The sequence below is a fragment of the Salarias fasciatus genome, chromosome 5 (genome assembly GCF_902148845.1).
Source record: "Salarias fasciatus chromosome 5, fSalaFa1.1, whole genome shotgun sequence".
NCBI lineage: Eukaryota > Metazoa > Chordata > Actinopteri > Blenniiformes > Blenniidae > Salarias > Salarias fasciatus.
Window position 1 is genome coordinate 15,024,047 of NC_043749.1, and position 21,655 is coordinate 15,045,701.

At 42.8% G+C, this 21,655-nt stretch overlaps 1 protein-coding gene across 7 annotated transcripts in view; it reads right to left on the minus strand.

The window, feature by feature from the left end:
- Positions 1-20,628, minus strand: part of erc2 (ELKS/RAB6-interacting/CAST family member 2) — a 31,729-nt gene extending 11,101 nt beyond the window's left edge. For 4 of the 7 annotated variants that reach the window (XM_030090852.1, XM_030090851.1, XM_030090847.1 and 1 more), the window contains exons 1-11: positions 19,840-20,628; positions 12,555-12,578; positions 11,198-11,632; positions 10,832-10,906; positions 7,657-7,812; positions 6,448-6,615; positions 5,579-5,746; positions 4,589-4,726; positions 3,619-3,759; positions 3,167-3,307; positions 1,094-1,129 (exon numbers count right to left, since the gene is read on the minus strand). In XM_030090852.1, the coding sequence (XP_029946712.1) occupies positions 1,094-1,129; positions 3,167-3,307; positions 3,619-3,759; positions 4,589-4,726; positions 5,579-5,746; positions 6,448-6,615; positions 7,657-7,812; positions 10,832-10,906; positions 11,198-11,632; positions 12,555-12,578; positions 19,840-20,511 (2,154 nt within the window). In that variant the 5' untranslated portion in view covers positions 20,512-20,628. The remainder of the gene's footprint in view (positions 1-1,093; positions 1,130-3,166; positions 3,308-3,618; positions 3,760-4,588; positions 4,727-5,578; positions 5,747-6,447; positions 6,616-7,656; positions 7,813-10,831; positions 10,907-11,197; positions 11,633-12,554; positions 12,579-19,839) is intronic. The other 3 variants (XM_030090848.1, XM_030090850.1, XM_030090853.1) reach the window with 3 other exon arrangements.
- Positions 20,629-21,655: the final 1,027 nt, after the last annotated feature.

Consider the following 21,655-nt stretch of genomic DNA (forward strand, 5'->3'; position numbering starts at 1 on the left):
GCGGCACAGTCTCCGTCAGTCGAGTACAGAAAGAGAAGCAGGCGCGACCAAGAATAGATCTGGATCAAATGTCATATTTTAAGCATGAGGAGCAAAGTTGGAATTTACTTTGTGAGAGATGATTTTCACAATAATATGCTGATAAAATGTTTTCTTTAATAGACAAACCGGGTTCAAGGAGGTCAGTTTTGTGACTATTTGTATATTTCTGTAAGATGTTGACTTAATTGACTTTGTCTCTTCACTTTCAATTTGATATTGAACCTGTGATTTTATCAAGCGCTGCAAAAATGGCTTTTATTAAATCAAGTCAGAATCCATTTTCAAAATTATGATAAAGAAATACTCTACAGTTTCCTTCAGACACTTATTTGGAGATGAAGCACACAGAATCTGATTCCATCGTTCCTAACCCATGAATTGAAAAAGCAGGTTAATTTCCTGTCTTCTCCCATTATAATCATTTATTCTGAAATGTTTGGGCCATTTTTTTCTTTCAATTCAGCGTGACATTGGCCATTACATTAATGCATTTATACTAATCATGATTAAATCCACTGCAGAGGTAAACTGACCTAAAACTAATGCAATCTAATCCAACAGCTCTGGAGTAAATCCTCTTCCAGGTTTTGTTGAAATTGCCATAGAAGGGTGTTGAGGGAACCTCATTGTCTAATAAATAAACGTGTTTCTGTTGTTATTTTTCTGAATAACAACCCATAATCTAAAAAAAAAAGAAAAAAAGAAAAAAAGGATATAAGAAGAGTTGTGTTTGAGTTCTGCATTAATTTTAGTCAGGCCTTCTTAGTAATGGGACCAAATTTTAACAAAATAAACCTACAACACTGTATGATCAGACAAGTTTCACCAAGTGTCACAGATACAGACGGGAACAGGAAGTACGTCACACAGGACTCTGAGTGCAATACGAAGCTCAGGATATCCGTTCAGTGCCATGAGCAACATGCATCTGTGTGAGAGCAGGACCTGTGCTGGGATCTGGCGCAAACACCGTCGGCATTATCTTTAGAGAGGTTATCAGTGTCCTCATGCTTTCAATATGTGCCTCGGAAAACTCAGAAGATGGACTTACAGGATTGTTCATGTGACTGAATAGCTGCTCAGCTTGCTACATTTCAAACGGAGGGTTTGAGGGAAGGGACATGGGGGAGGAGGGGGGGGGAGGAGGAGGAGGAGGAGGGAGGTCCCAGGAGAGTAAATGTTAGGATGTAAGTTGAGAACAGCAGACATTACATGACTGACAGATCAGTGACACAGTCTCAGTACAGCACGGGTCGTCACGGATTGACGGCACGGACAGATGCAGAGGGGCGGAGACAGAGGGATCGTCTGTGGGTTACGGAGGAGACGAGGAGGACGGGGGTGGGGGGGGGGAGGACCTGACCAACTGCCTGCTCTTCGCCGCACCCTGACAAAGCATGACGGCCCGGAGCAGCAGAGACGGCGTGACGGCAGCGTTTAGAAGTCTGAGCTTTGCATAAGTCAAGTTTGTGTTCGTGATCAGTTCAGACATAAAAGCTACGACAGAGTATTAAAGCCCCAGTAAGAAAAAAAAAAAAACCCCAAAAAAACAAGATTATGTCATTTCTTTTGTGATTTGATAGTAAAAATTAAAACACTGCATTTCAAATGTATTCTTAACATAATACAAAAAAAAAAAAAAAACAAACACATTATCATCAGCATAAAATGATAAATGAGTGGTATTCGATACCTGGTAATAATATTTCTGGTAAAAATGTAGAGAGGGCGTGTTCCGGACTTGATTAACATTTTCAGAAGTCAATGTTCATTAACTGCCCCAGTAATTTAATCCAATATCTAGAGCCAGTGCTTCTGTTGGCGCAGGGAAGCAGCAGACGCACTTCTTTAGGAGGCAAGATGAATAACACCCCCCCCCCCCCCCCACCCCCACCAGATGAGTCATCAAACATTTAACAGTGTTTTACAGGAAAAAACAAATAAGATGATTTTATGTGTAGAAATATTGAAATAGTAGTTTTTTGAATCTAATTTATCAGAGATGAAGAAATCAATGAAGAAGCCCAGAGACACAAGACAAAAACGACATGAATTAAGTTTTCTTGTTATAATTAGTTATTTCTCACTAAATTATCTACGATTAAATTGAATAACATTTGGACTTTTCTCTCAACATATTGGAAATACTGTCAGGGTGATTTTTATTTGTTTTCAAGTACTTTATTTATTCATTTTCATTTTCAAAACACCACAAAACATAAGAAACAGTCCCCTGAATTAGTCAGGGTGATTTTTAAAGGTGGTTAAAGATTTCTGAATCGTTTTGATATGTCGGGTATTTTGTATTTTATGCACACTTTCTGACAAAATGGCAAACTAACTGTGGCCATTCAGAATATATTTCAGTGTAAATTATACATCTAGTGAGGCAAAAAAAAAAAAAAAATCCACAAAATCTGTTTTTCAGTTGAATGATTGTTTTAAAGCATAAAAACCAAGTGTTTTTTGTTCTTTTTAAGTTTAGTTTGTAACCATTTAACAGTCTCCATTCAAGTGGTCCCCGGACTCACAGTAAGTCAATTATTTTCTCCAGTGCCGCTCTGACTTCTTGTCTTCAGTTCGGCACAAATAATGAGAGACATCTCCACAGTCTCCACTTCGTCGCTTCAACAAGCAATTTCATATTTCCATGGGAGATTCATATTGTGCATTCAATTCAATAACTGAGTGAATCTTCATCATTCACGGTAAACGTAGATAAATGGTTACCTCATGCTTGAGCTTTCATTCATAAAACACAACTTTTCTGAGGAGATGAAGGCTGTGATTTATTTATTTTTTATACGTATGAAACAATAGAAACTTTAAAGTAGCTTATATGAGACTTACTTGGTTTACAAACACAAAAAAATACACTTTGGTGACTGACTTCTGTAGTGTTCTTGCCTTTCAAATATTGTTTTTGCTGTGAATGGTTCCATCTTTATGCCAAAATTTTATAAAGGCATGATAGTTTAAAAGTACGACTAAAATAACTGTTTGCTTCCAAACCAGAGGCTGAAAGATGCTAAAACTAATCAGGACATAATTCACAAACCCTCACTGGAAGCTGCACATGACATTGTGTTAATGGGTGATTATGCACTGAGAGACGCACACCTACCTTCTGCAACTGCGTCTCCAACTTACTACATTCCTCTTTTTTCTGCTCAATGGCAATCTCTAGAGACTTGAGCTTTGAGTCCTTCTTGAGGCCAGAGGAAGCCAGCGACGATGCATGCTCTTTCAGATCGATTAGACTGGACTGCAGGTGGAAAGACAGTGAGCCCAGGTTTAACAGGCAGCCCGGCAGCAGCGGCGGCAGCAGCAGCAGCGGCAGCAGCGGCGGCGGCGGCAGCAGCAGGTATATATACGGGTCAGACTGCCCGAGGCAACTGCTTAAATGCCACAGAAAGGCCTACTGAGAGAAAGTGGTTCATTATGTGCACACAAAGAGGCATGAGGCATGCTGTACAGTAAAAGTAGAGTAGACAAACACAAAGGCACACCCACCACATGTGCAATCCACTTTCATGCAGACACACCCTCACAAAGAAAATCTCTCCGTGGACCGACCTCTTTCTCGGTTAACTCTATCTGCAGGCTGTTGACCTTCTCCTTCAGGTCCTTGTTCTCCTTCTTATAGGAATCTACTTCTTCCAGGCGCTCTCGGTCTTCCCTCTCTCTTTGGTCCTTTAAACGCTCAATAATCCTTTCCTAGCACACACAAACAGAGAGAAAACAGTCAGATCCATGTTCATCATATTACTATGTATTTATCTAAAACATAACTGTTATGTGAAACTTTTATATGGGTGAAATCCGTCATGTAAAAGATCTGCTGATGTCCGAGAAAAAAACTAAACCAATACAGAACCATTAGTGGTCTGTAAAGAGCTGAGCTTTTCGATATTTAACGGGTTTCATCTGCGCATGGAAGAGAGGCTCCAAAACCACAACCTGTGAATTTAAAGCTGTGATTCAGTTTATCAATAACAGTCTGGATCCTATGAATACTGGATCAACACTGGCACTGACATTAAAAGATACGAGGGACTGTGCTTCACATCAAACTGCACAGCTCGTTCATGTATTCAATGCTACTTACTGAATAATATATTATTTCACATTTTGCTAAAATTTCATCCAGTGTTGAGAAGCGGATTTTTCATTAAATGCGAATAAAGGTATAAAAATGTTACGGTATCTAATTATATTGTAATCTGTTAGTTCACGTCAGCTTATAGTTATTATTTAAAACTTTGAAAAGGGCATTTAAATTATATAACCTTCTCATGGTGTGGAGGGAGCCTTCAGTGCTGCTCTTTCTATTTCAAAAAGTTTAACAACATAATGACTAATTTTCACTAATTTTCTGTCAAATATGCCTGCATGTTCAGTTTAAAGCAGTTATGTAGCTTTGCGCAAAAGTAAAAGTGTCTGTCCATTAATTTAGCTTCTATAAAAAGCTACGCTCTGATAAAACTAATCTCAGTGTGGTGCGAAGGTACTCCCCGCTCTCAAACACAACCCCCCAGCCGCCCACCTTCTCGGACAGCGCCTCCTCCAGGGTGGCCAGGGCAGTGTCTGTGTTACTGGAGTCCGTCTGCAGAGACTTGACTCTGTCCTTCAGGTTCCCCAGCTGCTTGTCTTTGTCCCGCAGCTGCTCCTGCAGGTTCTCGATCTGACCCGACGAGGGGGAGGCCGGGGGAACGGAGGCGTCACAGACAGGAGAGGCAAACAGCAGAGGTAAACAGCAGGATCAGAAAACCACAGCGGTATTTAAACATGGCGTAGCAGCTGAAGTGGGTGATTACTGAAGTCTTTGAAGATTAACACCCTTTTTTGTCACTGTGGCTTTACGGGGAAAGAAAAAGCTTCCTATTTTAGGAAGAGAAACACCAAAATCTGCTGAGGAAGACTAGAAGGGTAGAATGAAGGGTGGAGCACAATATACTGTAAGTCAAGCTGGTGATTCTGAACAAATAGGAACTGCAGCATAGTAGAGTTTAATATATAAAACTAACAAATGACGCCAAAAAGGCACACTAGGAGAAAAATAAAGATTGTGAACAGGTAAGAGATGATAAGAAATGTCAGAGAAGAGATAAGGAGAGAGAAGAGGTGTGATCAAAAGAAGACTAAAAAAAAAAAAAGCAAATGGATGAGAAGGTTGTGGAGAGACAGAGAGAGAGTAACACTCGGTGAGTATTTATAGCACACACACACTAGAGCCAGTGAGGCAGAAATATCTTCTTGCTTGTCTTTCTATGGACACTTTTCCCCAGAGAGCACAAGACTCTCACACACTTAATGGACAGAGTAACCACTCGGCTTCGCATTTTCACAGTGACTGGTTGAGTCCAGGACACAAGAAAAACAACACAAGACTCCACTGAATCACTGTGATAATACTAACATTTCCAGTAAAGCTACATTTTCCTCCGCACTGCAGAGTAAAAGAAATAATGCTCAATAGGTTCACCACGTGTTTAACCTTTCCACGCTGGTGTTTTTCTTCACCTCTGACTCTCACCTTCTTCTGCAGGACATTAATCTTCCTTTCTTTGACCTCGAGCATGTCCTTCATGTCCCTGATTTCCCCGGCAAGGGTACCCTTCTCCTCCGTCAGGTCCTGCAGCTGCTTGGTCTTCTTGTTCAGGAAGGATTCTTTCTCTTCCAGACGCAGACGCAGAGCATCCACCTGGGCAACAACGGCCCATTAAAAGAGGAGTTAAAACTTCGGTAACACTTTACTTGAAGCCCCTCTTTATAACACATTATAAGTAGTTATAAACACTAATACATGATCACAATGCTTTATAACTCACTATACAGCAGTATACAGCATAGGATTAAGGTTAGGGTTAGGGTTAGGGTTTGGTCCTGGCATTGTGATCATCTATGAATGTTTATAACTACAGCTACACATGTTATAATGGCATTATAATGCTTTATGAATGTACTTATAATGTGTTATGCAGGGGGGCTTCAAGTAAAGTGTTACCAAAACTTCTTTTTTAATCTTTAGGAAAAATAGTTAAATTAATTTTAATTGTCATGGTTTGTCTGAACAAGAAGTTCTTGATAAATGTTCTCTATCTTGTGTAAATCATGCAGTAACTGATTACTTTAACCTGCTTAATCTCTTCCAGGTCTAGATGGGCTGTGACAGTACATAATAACCGTGCAACTTTTCTCCGTGGTGACCTGAACTGCAGTTCACTTAATGCTAAGTCCCCAAAGTAAACAAAGTGCTGATATGATTTGCAGTAATAAGCCCCAGCTCCAGGGCGAGCCTGCTATTTGCCCGGTTCGGTGAGGAGAATTGAAAACGTTTGTAGGGCAGTGTATTGTTGGCTTGATTTACTGCGTGTGTGAAAACATTGGAGGGTTTTTCATTACCTCTGTTTGCAGGATGGCAGCGCGTTGCTCCTTGGCAGTGAGAGACTCTTTGAGCACCTCGATATGCTGTTTGCAGTCTGAGTTCTGGTTGTTGAGGGTCTCGAGCTTTGTTTGCAGAGCCAGGAGCTCAGACTCTTTCTTGGACAACTCTTGCTTCAATTGGTCAATCTGCACAAAATAAACAATACAAAAATAAATAACACACACAACAGGAGCCATGCAGAGTATCGACACAAGAAAGCAGTTTGTTTTTGTAGTGAAGTTACGTCTGTTTGACTGCAATAATGCAGCTGGTTGTGGTTGGGAGGTCAGTGATCACGACAATATTATTAATAACTTGTTAACTGTGATACATCTGCTCTTCAGTTATATAAACACACACACACACGGAACCACAATGCAAACATGTGCAACAATTGCTTGGCAGGAGACGGGTCGTTCTTTACGAAACGTTCTTCAACAAAATAGCGTCAGTTAGTCAGAACAGCTTTTGCACTATTTTCATCAACACGCTTTTCTCTCATTAAAAATGCATTTGGGACTGACTCCCCTGCATGCATCATATATTATACATCATCTCTATTCATGATTGATGAAAAGGGATCCAAAAATAGAATAACAAAATGTGGCTGGTCCGTGCCTGGTCGACTAATACAGAGAGCCGTATGTAAACACGGAGTCGACGCTTTGAAGAGACACACGAGCCCCAGAGAGCCACCGACATGCCGATGTTCGACACAATCACACGTTTTAGTGAGCAAAGCCGAAGGCTCCTCTGCGATGCTCTAACTCTGAGATTCAGACTGTTCGGAAAATCAAGCAGATGAGGCTACCTTAATAAAAACTCAGCTGTTCGTGCATCAATAAATAAATACATTTGAAATCAGTTTGTTCCACTTTTCGCTACAGGCGAATGAATGGTTTAAGAAACTATCCAAGATATTTAATCATGAAAGACAGGTTTGTGGGTTTGTGTGGATTTCTGATTTTTCATTCATTAATAAAACTGCAGATCAACTTCTCAACCACTGTTGCCAACAAGACACTTTGCTACTGGCACCTTTCAAAGCAGCGAACTAAAATCGACTTCAGTTAGTGTCCACTCTGCACAGACGATCTCAACTATTTCGTACAAGTTTGTCATCTTATATAAAACAAGCAAAGTTTGACAAGATCAGTTTCTGTGCATGCACTGTGGGATGCTTCTACCTTGGTCTTCATAAACTTGGAGTGGTTCTTGTAGACCTCCATTTGCTTGATCTCTTCCTCTCTGTCTTCTGTGTTCAGTAAACCGTTTGCTTTCAGCATTTGGATCTCATCCTCCAGATCTCGGATGTTGCGCTCCAGAGAGGCAATTTTGGTGTCCTGCACACAAACATGCAGATAACACAGATCTCAAAATCCAGACTTGCATGTCCACAAGTTGCACGACGTGAAAAAAAAAAATACTTCAACTACAGACAGCAGTCCAGGAAAGACAGAGAGAAAAAAAAGTTCAGACCGAAATGTAGAGAAAGACAGAAAGGAGAGAAGAAAGATAGAAGGCTAAGAAGGGAGAGTAGAGTAGCTCTTTGGTCTGGCCGAGTGCAACTGCAGTATCTGTCGGTGAAATCAGAAGCTTTCTACCCAGCTCTTTGCAGCGGCTCACAGGATTAATCACCATTGGGAAATATTGAGCGCACATCCAGCACAGAGAGATCAGCCAGGACTGGAGAAAAAAAAAACGTGCAGAGGGGAGAGAAAGAAAAGTAACAAGCCGCAGCTTTTGTCGTAGTTGCTTGCAGATCAATGCAGAACCCAGTCTCTGTACTGCGACTGCGAGCGCAGCTTTAGCTTCACGGCTTTTTAAATAAATAATACAACGTCTTTAAGATTAGCCATGGTCCATCTCCTTCTTCAGCAGAGCACAGAGCAACCGTGTTCCTTCCTGTCTTCCTTCTCTTTTCGCGTCTCTCTTTCTCCCCTCCTGGTTTCTCTGAACTTATGAACTTGTGGCCGTCGGCAGGGTCAGTCCGAGCCCGCTGCAGAGGAACATGGGTAATGTGTCGTAATGAGGAATGATGAACTGCCGAAGAAGGATCTCTGGGGTGAACGTCAATGCGTGAGCACTGCACATGTACATGCACTTCGCCCTGCTGCTGCATCTCACCTCAGTCTCTGTGTTACGAGACGAACATCGATGAACTAACAACGCTGCGATAGACACGAGACACCGTACCTTCAGAGAAGCGTGATTTTATTCCATCCACATGTAATCACTGGTACATCGACCTGGTCAGTAAATCTTGCTCATTATCTCTCTTTCCCTGCCTCTGAATCTCTCTCTCTCCCTCTACCTCCCTGCATACTGGCCTCTCACTGTCATAAACAACCACACCTGTTTCCATGGCAGCAGCAGCAGGCAGGCTATATACTGTGCACTGTCTCTGGTGAGTGAGGAGGAGAGGGCGGGAGCGGGATGTAGAAGGGAGTTGGAGGGAGGGAGGGATGGAGGATTATTCGTGCTTCCATCAGCATCAACACGGCAGAGCGAGAGAGGAGAGGGGGAACGATGCAGGGTCTTCCTGCTCGGCACAGGAGGAGGAGGAGGAGGAGGAGGAGGAGGAGGAGGCGGGACTTCCCTCGCTCTGTGAGAAAATCAACAGGATCCTGAAGCCCAGATGTCACATGACCACGCTGAGGGAGGCTGGGGCCTGCACAGTGTGGATCCAGCCGAGCGAGCGGGCGGGCGAGTGAGCGAGCGAGCGAGGCTGTGTCAGCTCAGCGATGATGTCATGATTTATTTTGAGGAAGTGATGTCAGGCCTCTGCAGTGAGGCAGCGCTTCAGGAGCTGGATGCTCCTCATATCTGGAGCGCCAAATCCAGCTGCTGTACAACAAGTGTTCATCTGCAGAGACATTTCCACCTACCACATACGTACATATACAAAACACAGGCATGTCTGGATCCTGGCATTAAGAATACTCCAGCTGCATCCGTGGCAACAGAGCAGGCATAGCTAAAGCTGAGTTTTCTCACAGCTGAAAAGAGATCACTTGTGTTAGTGGGTGGGGTCTCTAAATCCGCAGCAATCCCAGTCCATTTTTTAAAATTTTGTCCAATTCATTATGCATTTTTTTTTTCATTTCGCCTGAAGCTCTACAGCTTCATGAAACACCGACTATTACACCCATATATTTCCCAAACACTTCACAAACTGAACGCTCAGTTGCATGCAAATTATCTAAATGCAGGATTCCCTTTTGAGGCCTGTGTGAATGAATGCATGAACAGCATACACCAGACAGAAATATGAGTTATTGTTTCATATTTGTTGTGACTGTAGGAAATAGACGCCTTCGTTTTTATTCATGTGCCTATTTTGCATGAAAAATACAAAGAGATGCACATTTGCCTATTATGTGTTTTATGATTTCAGCCACTGAAAATGCAGGACCAGATACAAGAGTATCCAAAGAAATCAACTATCATGGAAGTTGTCACAAACTTGTTTTCAATTTAAGAGGTACCAAACTACTGATTTTGTTAGAATAAAGAAGCTTAAAGTAACCAGTTGATGGAAAAATATGTCAATCAGACACCTGAAAATTATGTATTTGTAGTTGCTTATTTGGCAATCCTGAATTCTAATTCTAGTTAGCCTAATTACTCAGCTTGACCTCTAAATTGTCAGTGTGTGAACATGCGTGCACAAGTGTGTGTATCTTCCTTTTTTAAGCATCGTGTTGGACTGGAGATGAATTCGGAGTGTTCCTTGTTTGTCTAATGTCAGCTGAGACAGGCTCCAGCCCCCATAATCCTGACCTGGACAAAGTGTTGATGGACTTGATTTAGTGAGAAAAATTGAACAAAATTAACAAAATTAAACAAAATCTATCCTTTCAGACTTATATTCCGGTAAAAATTATGGTAAACAGATTCACTGTTTGTCATGTTGAAGAGCTATTTATTGAGAAAAACTTATGCAGCTTAGATTCTTTTGACGTGTGTGTTTCAGTCTGGAGCAGCAAACTGCCCATTCACTGAACCTCGCAAGCTGACATGACGAGCAGCCATGTTGACTCCTGTTTATGTTTACACGACTGCTCTGTGAGGCGACATGGTGTGTCTGTGTCAGATACAGTGTGTTGTGTGAGCCGACAATTGACTCAGCTGCAGAGGATCACAAGGACAACAATAGATTCAGCAGCGCTGCGCACATCAGCAGAGGTTTCAGTTTAAACATGCAGCCAGCTTCAAAAAAGTTCCTGTAAATGTCAGTTTAACAGTTAGTTCAACTAGAAACAGTGTCGGTTTGATTATTTTGAAGATATTCTATCTGATGGGACTTCATTGTGTGTGTGTGTGTGTGTGTTTCAGTGGCAGTGTGACTCGAGCTCTTACTTTCATCTCTATGATGGTCTGCAGGGCCTTGGTTTTGCTTGGGTCTTGGTGCAGTTGATTCCTTCTGTGCAGCTCCTTCAACACATATAGATTGTACAGACATATTAAATTATTTGCTACATACACAGTGGGGCTATAATTATGATTTATTTGTGTCTTTACACGGTGTGCAGAGAGCTTCATGAATGTGGATTGTTTCATGCTGCTGATGTGCTCTCCAGCTCTCACCTATACATTACATAATCAATATGACACAGTTCAGGCTGAAGTGCATATTGATTTTGCAGCACTCAGCACTGCCATCTAGTGGCAACAAAGCACCTTTTAATTCTGAATCACTCTCACTTCACAGTTGACAGAGGATACCTCTCGCAGGTGGATGTTCTCCTTCTCCTTCTGATCCAGGATGACCTCCAGGTGTCCCAGCTGGGCCTCTGCCTCAGCGATTCTCCTGGCTCTCTCCTGCTCTTCTTCCTCAGACGCCCTGCCCGGCCCGGGAGGCAGCCCTTTGCTCTGCAGCATCTCCAGCAGCTTTTTAATTGACTCGTCCCTGGCTCCGAGCGTCTGCTTCTGCGTTTCAATCCTCAGCTCCATCTCCTCCAGCGTCTTCCTCAGCAAGAACAGCTCCTTCGCCTGCCTGTCGTGTTCGGCCTGCAGGCGGCGGAAGTTCTCCTCCGTCAGCTCGATGGTGGTGAAGTGTTCAGAGCCGGAGCGGTTTCCGCTCTCCTGCTGCAGCAGGTGGTTGAGGTCTCGCTGTGTGCGCAGCTCGTCCTGCAGGGCTTGGATGGTCATCTGGAGGTGCTGGTGAAAACACACACATGAAACGCGCGCGTATACACAACAAAGAAATTCAACTATCGAGACTGAATTGTAGGTATACAAATGATTTTTGTAGAACACATTTAACAAGGGTAGGTTATTCTAAAATGCTGCACGCACACACACACGCACACACACACATACACACCTTCGTGGTTTAAGCTGGTCCATTATAGGGAACTTACACAGAACTTACCTCAGTCCATTTTAACACTCAGACAGGAATTAAGTGACCAGAAGCAAGACATTGTTGAATTGTTAAAAAAAAGGGGATCGAATTGAAGCTTTAAGTAGGAAAAAGAAAGTATCCATACACTGTAATGAGGAAATACCTATAATAAAAGTGTGCATGTTTGTGAATTTGTGTGTGTCCACAATAAAATGACATGGAACCACACACAACTACACCAACGATGTTTCATCATCTGCAGGGATGTCGGTTCAGGGTTTGAGGGAATGTCAATAACGGGGCCAATTTTCTGCCAAAGAATGACTCACGTTTGGTGTCAACACTTTCTCTAACGGGAGGAACAAAGAAAGACACACAGATCAATCTATGTCCAGAAAATGGCCCACTCAGGTTTTAAAGGGACGGACAGGCAGTCGTAGGGGTCATAGGGGTCACTGGGTTTGTGGTTTTACAAGGGATGGAGCACCAGACATTTTTAGACTGATGTGAATAACTTATCATTTGTACTGGAACGGAAACATACAATGGTTCATGGGAGAAGGGGGGAGACGGAGTTGCTGAAAATATTCCACATTCGATTGGAGGTTACAGGATTTGTAGGAAGAAGAGAGGTTTTAAGGTGCAAAGGGATCGCCAGGTGTCTGAAAATACACGCCACACGGAAGGTGACTCTATGTTGTGCACGCAACACGTGGTGCAAACATAGGGACAAACCTTGGTTCTCCTGGCATCCAGCAGCTGCAGAGCATGGGCAGAATGAACAGAAAAACAAATGTATGGTGAAAACAGAGCGTCAGAGCTTGATGCAACAAAGATGGATGGTCAACACAAACCAGCCAGAGTTCAGAAGAAAAAGGACAGCTGCCAATTTTTTCAGTCTTCAGCCATCAATCAGTGCAGCATATTCACATGGGACCTTTTTCACAACAGCTACCTCAGCTTGCCACAGCAGGAAAATTACAGGAGAAATGAATCAATCGAAGCTGCAGTTCAGTGCCCAGCATTGTGCACTTTCAATTCTTCAGCTTGATTTTCTGAAATTCTTTTTTTCCTCTGCCGTAACAAGTCAACGTATCAGCCGTGAAAGAAAGTCAGTGTACCAGTAGACAGGCTGTGACCTGGCCAAACTAACCTTTCTGGAAAGACATGAAAAACAACGACTAAAAGAGGACAAACAGACGCAGGAATTAAAGTGAGAACTGCAGAAGAAGTTTGTGAAAAAAGAGAAATGACATATGGTTGAAGCAATCAGGCCTCAGCCTAATAAACTTAACGGAGGAGCATAAAATCACATGCGCGCGTGGAAGGAGGTGGGAAATGAGTCCCGGGGGTGACATGAAGCAGGAACCACCTCAGATTAGGAAGAACACCAGAAAATGAAGAACAATGAGGAAATCAGACACTGAGAGGCCCACGGAAAAACACTCAATTGTCCATCCATCCATCTTCACTGCTTTATTCTAGTCAATCCCAGATAACTGTGGACGAGGGCAGGATACACCCCAGACAGGTCCACAGTCCATCATGAAAAGCAGAAACACTGAAGATGTCATTTGAAAGAAAAGAAATACAAATGAAACTGGTGCCAGGAAATGAGGAATTAAGCGGTTTTAGAGTTGCTGATTGAACCGATAACAGAGCCGTCACAATCAGCCTTTCCCTGTAATTGATTACCGAATCAACTGTGACTTTGCAGATCACTGAAGTCATTCTGATTCATCATGCGCTGTGGCTGTGACGATTATTCCAAATTCACTGCAAATATTTTCAAATTAACAAATGCAACAGCAAGATCAGAGAAAACAAAAATAGTTACTCAAAAAAAAAAATTACTTGACTTTTACTTCAGTATATGACTGAATGTGAAGCTTTTCCAGCCACCGGGGGGCGCTGGTTGTGCTGGCAGTGCACGCTGGTGCTGGTGCTTTTTCTCCTGCCAGCAAAACTGCCACCACAAACAACAGTTTTGGTCACACTTCCCTTCTGTGTGTCAGTGCCATTTAGTCTGACAACAGAAACCAGCACAAACATGTCAAATTGTCATTTTCCCACATTCCTGATGAGCTGATTAACATGCTGTATACATGCCGAAACATGCTCGCAGTTTACAAGAGAGGAGTAATTCTACAGAGGTTTTTCATTACAAACAGTTATCTTTCCTCTAAAGTTATAAATATTGAATGTCCGACGCATCTTTATTACAAATATCTCAGTTTTACTCAGACATAATCAAACAGAATGAAGCATGATTAAATATTGAATTGCTACAGCTGTCGCTGCTTGATTTAAACCCAACCCTTTCCTCACTGATGAAATCTTCTTTATCCTCTTTTCTACCCCTTCTCTCCTTCCTGATCAATAGGCTGCTGTCCTGGAACTAAACTGCAGGAGTCAGTCCAACGGCTCCATTTGCATAATTGCACTGTGGGTTTGAGACGACGACGTGGCCAATTCTCACAATTCCCCGATCACCCACGGCGGAAGTGAAGCAGCTCCTGTGAGTCAGTTGTGACTCAGCGGATATCGGCGAGGTGGTCCCTCCCTGTCTCACAAGCAAAGCTCCTTTTAAGTTGCATATCCTGGAAATTCGGATTCCAGAGGTTTGACCGGAGTCGGAGTGATGTTGAGCTGCGGTCGCTCCCTCTCCGGCTGACACAAGCAGCAGCTCGGGGAGCCGGCTGTCATAAACTCTGTAGTGCAGAAAGAGGAAATCCTTCAGAGAGCTACAACACACAAAGTCTTCTTCCATTCTTACGAATGTCTTCACAAAATCTTTTGGTACTCCATCACATAGAGGTGATAGTATTTCACTGAAAGTATTTGCCAGTTCAGACACTGCGCAGGAAATATCACTGAAATCTCTATTTTTTATTTTGTAGTTATGACTCAATATCTGAGTTGAGTTTTACAAGCCATACAGCTGTGTATAGTATTTCTTTGGAGGGTGGTGGTTTCAAATTCAGGTGTAATATAACTCATGTGGTTAAAAATGTGTTTTTTTTGTTTTGTTTTTTTTGCAAACTGTTAAAAATACTCCAATGACATTTAAGTGTTTCACCAGGTGGCACATGAGCCAGCTTCTGTATGTTTGGTGCACTGTCTGTGTGTGTGTGTGTGTGTGTGTGTGTGTGTGTGTGTGTGTGTGTGTGTGTGTGTGTGTGTGTGTGTGTGTGTGTGTGTGTGTGTGTAAAGAAGGTGGGTGTTTCTTTCTGACAGACGGACAGCTCTGAAGCGCTGAGTCGGAGCAGCCTACCGCTCACTACATTCCTAATCTCTGTGTTATATGTCGTGATGGCTGACAATACGCAATTACACCCACACTGCGTCAGCAGACGCTGCATTTATTCATCTCTACTCAGCTACAGGAACGTTGGAGAGCGGTGTGAACGCAGAAATGTGAGAGACGAGACACACAGGAGCTAAGTAAGGAACGCTGTACTGAGAAATCTTCTCTTAACTATACTTTATGTCGATACATTTGCACAAGGTCATTTTAATATGTTTGATTTATACTGGAACGTTTAACACAGCATGTATTAGAAGCGCTCTTTATTGTTGACAACAGCTGGGAGTGATCTTTATTTAGCTTGAGCAAACTAATCACTGAGTGTCGAAGTGTCACTGCGAGGCAGGTTACTAACTACTCACACACCTGCTCAGAAACACACATCGAGATCCCTTTCTAGCTCCAATTTAGTCTAAATATGTGAGATCACAAATGTTCCAGGTTTTACAGCAAGTGCTATGGGGGGGGGGGGGATCCTGTGAAAATAAAATGAGTGATAATGAAGGATCTTACCAAATAAGGAATTAAACTCATCAGGACATCTCTCACACCTCAAGCGTGACACTCGAGCAGCATGTGACTTGAAAATGACGCTCTGTGAGAAGTTTTCCTCGTCGATGACAAGCTTTACAAACACTGTATAAACTCCTTCCATGAACAGCAGAGCAGGATTTTAGTCTTAGAAAAGATAATAGGGATTTTCGTTTTCAAGAAAAGTGCTAGGACTTCAAAATGCATTTTGAAAAATGTAGTTTTTGTTGTGTCGTTAACAACATGAGTCCAGTGTTTATATCTGTGTAAATCTATTTGTGTGTGTCCATAGATGACCACATGCAACTGAAAATACTCCCATTTGATAAATTTGACAGTGGTTAAGGTTAAGTTTATCAGGAATAACAGCTGCAAGCTTTTCCATCATTGTTCAGCCTGCTACTAAGAGAACTAAAACATGTACAGTGAAGGGACATTTCCTGATTTTCTTTTAAATTCATTATTTGTGGCAACAAATCATTAAGACACAACTGACCCCATGTACACATGCACATCGGCGCAGCTCATTCATATTAATTGTAAATCTGACCTACTTGATTAAACTCTATGTAAGTTGTACTGAAGCATTGGATTTGTACTGCAGAGCAATGACACGGCAGCAGTAATGAGATGGAGCATGTCATTTCACAGTCATTTTCAGTGAAAACCACAAAGCCAGTCTGCCGGTGCATGGTAATCAATAATATTTATCCACAGCAGCACTGTTTTGGATGTCAGATCTTTTCAATAAACTTCAACAAATGTAATTCATATCGCCAAATTGATGTGTATCAAATTATGTTTCACCATTCTGCTTCAGACAAGGATTCATAGAATATTCTGACCAAACAATTCTTAATCTAAGTACTATTTTTCGAGAATGTAGTTAAAATACCTATTTTCAGGCACCAGGAACAATGTCAAGGATTCCTGCCATGTCACTCTGGCCTCTCAGTATCGTATCATCCTCGACATTTATGATGATGATAATGATGAGCGACAAAGCTTTTAATTGACTGGAAAATTGCTCAAACATGATGTTCTTATTTCAAAAGACAAAATAATTCATTTTGGCAGCCTTAAAACTTTTATTTTGTGATCATTTTTTTCAGCAATACTTATGATACTTCATTTATTTGTCAAAATAAGTGTTTTTGCACATTTGGAACAGCTCTGATAAAGTATAAACTTGTGGTATTTCTGACAAAAAGACACCAGCCGACTGTCTTATCCTAAATACTCTGTTCCTCCACCCGGCACTCAGATCCTAATCTTACCAGCCCGTCTCTCTGTAAACATTTCCATGCTTTTCTGCATTTTCAGAGAGACACTTGTCAATTCAACAAGCAGCAGCCATCTTACGTGCTCAGATGAGAAGCAGGCTGTTTGCCACAGGAAGAAAGGGAACTATTTATATACGATTTCACATGTACTCAAAGTGTCATGACACCCCTATAGAGTCAATACAGCATGTATGCATCACAGTATTGAGTGTGCATGTGTCACCGGGTAAAACGAGCTTAATGTCGAACCAACGTATCGTGTTTCATTTGTTCACCTATGTTTCTACGTGGGTGTTATAACGGGCAGCGAAGCTCGAAAACACACGTCTTCTGAGGTGCTGCGACCACACAGACAGAGCGAAGCGATTTTAGGAGCTCAGCCTCCATTTTTGTGGGAACTGTTGATGAGGGCTGACGTGGTGGCTGAGCAGAAGTGGTCATGACTCAGACAGATATGCTACGCTCCAGCGCGCGCGCGCGCACACACACACACACACACACACACACACACACACACACACACACACACACACACACACACACACACACACACACACACACACACACACTTGCCTCCAGCAGTTTTCGTCCAGCTTCAGCATGACTAAAAATTCAGTTAAATTCAAGTCAAACAGACGAGCGCTATGCTAGCGTGAGCCGGTAGCGTGATATATATTAAAAATGGACCAAATGAAACGGTTCTGGGCTAATCTTCACCACGAGTCATGAGCAATGACCGTCTTTTCTTTAAGGTCTGCGGGCTACGGTTGGTATTTGACTTGCAGTGGAGGCTGAGCCTCAGAAAGCTGATGAAAGACAAACTCTAATGCCTGAATGGATTTACGGTTTTCTGGAAATGCTGTAAAAAAAAGAAGTGCACATTGCCAAATCTTTAGTTTCACAAGATAAATAATGCATGGTATTTGCTCAAGCTGATAGAGGCCTGAGGCACCTGATGCAATTGTGAGGGGTGCTACAAGACAGACGTAAGGCTTGGCCTGAAATTACTCCATTATTAATGGAGCAATTTGCTTCTCAGCCAGCCTCTCAACAAACCCAGTGGGTGTGACCAACCCATCCCGCCATAAGTACACACTTACATAAGGATGCCTTCCAGCACAGAAATCAAGTTCGAAAAGACTAATTATAGTAACAAGGCACATCTGCCTTTTATTAGCTGACATACTTCATTAATGAACTATACCAGAGGGATATAAATATCGCTCAGTGCAGAGGCAGGGCCAACACCGGACAAGGCTAAAGAAGAAGAAAAAAAAGAAACTCTGTCTTTGTATCAATCACAAAGGGATGAAAGCCTGCACTGTATGGCTTCCATATTCTGATGGACACATTCAGCTCTAACAATGTATGAAGCCAGACTGAAAATACACACAAGAATACAAGCTGAGTATTAAATACCACTAAAAGGAAAGAGCAAAAAAATGATAAATTGCTCTGACCCTGTTACTTCGACGGTGTTGGTTTAGCCTGAAAGGGGACATTTTTGTGAGGCTTTCCTTCACATAACAGCCTGACAGGCATTTAATGCTGGTTCCAGTTAGCTCCAGTTAGATCAGCCAGTCCCAGACTATCTGTTTTAGCAAAGCGTCTCCTTTTACATGAATCCAAACAGCTGACGAGCATCTCTCATGTCGCACGCCCACTGACGGTATCCTGCTATGACCTTGAGAGTGACAGCGTCTGCCACTTTGAGTAATGAGCGGCCCACTGGCTGCTGCGCCCCCCGAAACATCACTTAAACAGACGGACCGACAGGAGCGCTGACGGACTGTTGCACAAATCCCAACCAGCTTGTGAACATTCGCTCTTCAAATTGCTTCAGGCATTGTTCAATTTGCTGCATCATGCAGCTAAGCTCAAACAGGGGGGGCTACGGTACAGTCCAATCTAGAAAGCCATTCGTTGACCTATTCTACAATCTATTTAAGTGTGTCATTTACATTTCCTGACAGCTGAAATATCCAACTTGAACCAAGGGCTTTTATTCTGTCTGCAAGATGAGTCAGCTGACGACTTGGAATCCTGAAACTGAGGTTTGACATGAAGCTCATCCAAATCAAAGCAATAGAGAGGCTTTTTCAGAATGAAAGCAAGTGTGTTAAGTGGCACTATCTGCATTATTTTGAGTGGAAATGTAAACATGTGACAAAGAGGAAAAAGAGTGATGGGATGGGATGGATGGAGGAAGGCAGAGAGAGACGATCAAAGTCAGACTGAATCAGAGAAAGGCAGAACAAAAAAAAAAAAACAGAGACAAGGAGAGATTGAGACAGACAGAGAGTGTTTAAGTGTCCTTGACATTTGTCTCTGGGCTTTGTGCCTTCCTGTGTCAGTAGCTGTTTTAACTGGGCCATGACTGCCCCAGACTGAGGCAAGCAGAAAAAACTACAACATCACCCTCCCCCTGAGAAGAATTTCACTGACTCCTTGAGAATAAAGCAAGATTTGTAGAGTCTAAAGTGGCCTGTTGTAATTGTCAGTGTTTTTTTCTTTTGTTTGTTTGTTTGTTTTACACCTTCACAAACAGCTAAAAGCTCAGATTTCCAAAATAACATTAAAATCTCAGATGAAGCCTTTCAGACGGGACACTGACTGCACAGGAGTGTTGGAGGTGAAGAGAGGGAGAGATGATTAAATACTGATGCACACAAAGGATTCTTTCCAGAAAGGTTTCAACAAGTACTGAGAAAACACGACCGGCTGCATTAATTCTTGGACTGAGAATGGCTGTGATTTATTGCAGAGGAGAGGTTGATGAAAACAGAGACAGATCAAAGCAGACATTACTTGAAATAATGAAAACACAACAGACAAGCAGCAGCTGAAAGCCATTGCAGTAACGAGTGGATTACGACCGCAAACGGAGAAGGGGTCTCACCTGGTTCTCCTCATGAGTGACTCTCATCTGCTCTTTCAGTATCGACGTGCGCGCCGCCTCCTCCTTCCTCATTATCCTCTCCTTCTTCAGCTCGGGGCTCCAGAAGCTCTTGATGCTGTTGGTGGAGGATCCCAACTTACTGTCCTTCAGGTCAAGCTCCCGCCGCAGCATCTCGTTCTCCCTCTGCATCTCCCTGAGCTGGGCCTGCATCTCCAGCAGCTCCCCCCCACTGCCTCTCACGGCCTGCCTGAGCAGGGCGGAGGGCACCCCCTGGTGGTGGTGGGGGTGCAGCATGGAGAGGGAGCCCAGGTCACTGTAAGACAGGAGGTCGGCGTGAGGCAGCCCCACCGAAGCGATGTTGGGGCTGCTGCCCATCGCCGTGACGCGGCCCCCGTACATGGCACGGCTGGTGGCGCGGCCCAGAGTCATGGTCCCCTTCGGGTAGGTGGCAGTGGAGCCCACGCCCTCGTGGTCGCTCAGGTACATGGGCCCCGAGGTGGCGTAGGCGGCGTTGAGGGACTGGATGTTCTCCATGGAGAGCGTCTTGCCCCCCGCACCACCCCCGCTCCCGCTGTGCGCCCTTCGATGGCCCAGTCGGGGGGACCGTGGCAGGCGCGGGGATCGTACGGGGCTGCTCTCTACATGGCCTACAGCTCTGGCACTGCCGTACATGTCCCGTGATTCAGCGTCGCAGCCACCAGAGAGTCCTTAACAGGGGCGTGCTGGAATCAGACCGCTCTGACTCTTTGAACCGAACATGGAGGACTTATTTCATGTCTGAATAGGAGCAGCACATGAAGGAGGGATCTGAGGAGACAGAGAGAAACGTCTGTTAGACGAACAACAGCTATCAGAGCGGGCCAGGTGGAAGATGTAGAAATGCACACATTTAAATGAATAAAACAACAATTTTGACTCAGGTGAGCGGAGAGGTGCTTCGCATGCTCTGAAGGAAAAAAAGAGGCAGTTGTGCTTCTTTTAAAGCTTTTAGGATTATATGAGTCAAAAAGCAGCAAGCTGTCCCAACTGATGCGGTTCCAATCTCAAATGGCCCACGCAAATTTCCCAGCATCATCCCTCAGCCTCCCAACTGGCCACCACTTATCTGCATTAAATCCCATTAACTCTGACAACACTGACAGAAAGACTGCTTTATAACCCCACAGTATATCAGTTAGAGAGAAAAAAAACTCAGGATCAATTTTGTGTCCGATATCCCGATTGCTTCGTACACAAAAAATATATCACTGGAAAAAAATCTTCTTGCTAAAATAATTAGTAAATACACAGGTAAATGTTTAACTGTGTATTTAGAAAGCATCATCAGTTTGATAATTATGTCTTTTTAAAATACTGATTGTTTAAATCCAGTAATGTTAAAAGCAAATAATTAGCAGTTTATGTGAGTGTGAGCCAAAGCTGATAAGCTCTTCATCTGCAGAGAAAAAAATGAAAAGGGTGTATTAATTAGTCAGCTGAAACCATAACTTACGTTTAAACACTACAGGACGCATCATTTACAATAGGAGGAGAATCCCAGTGCATCAATACGAAGCATCATGTTTCACTAACCACTGGAATCAATACAATATCTGGGATTCAAATGTAAAAAACAAAAAATCAATTAAGAAAAAAGCAAATCTTTGTTGAACCGCATTTGTTTCATAAACACATGATTTAATAAGACCAGTAACTTTGAGATAACTACATGATAATGTGTAGAATTGTGAATTGAACATCTTTGACTGTTATGATAATAGTGACTTTATTTTCTCAGCAGTTGAAGGAAAAAAAAGAAAAGAATTATTTTCCTAGA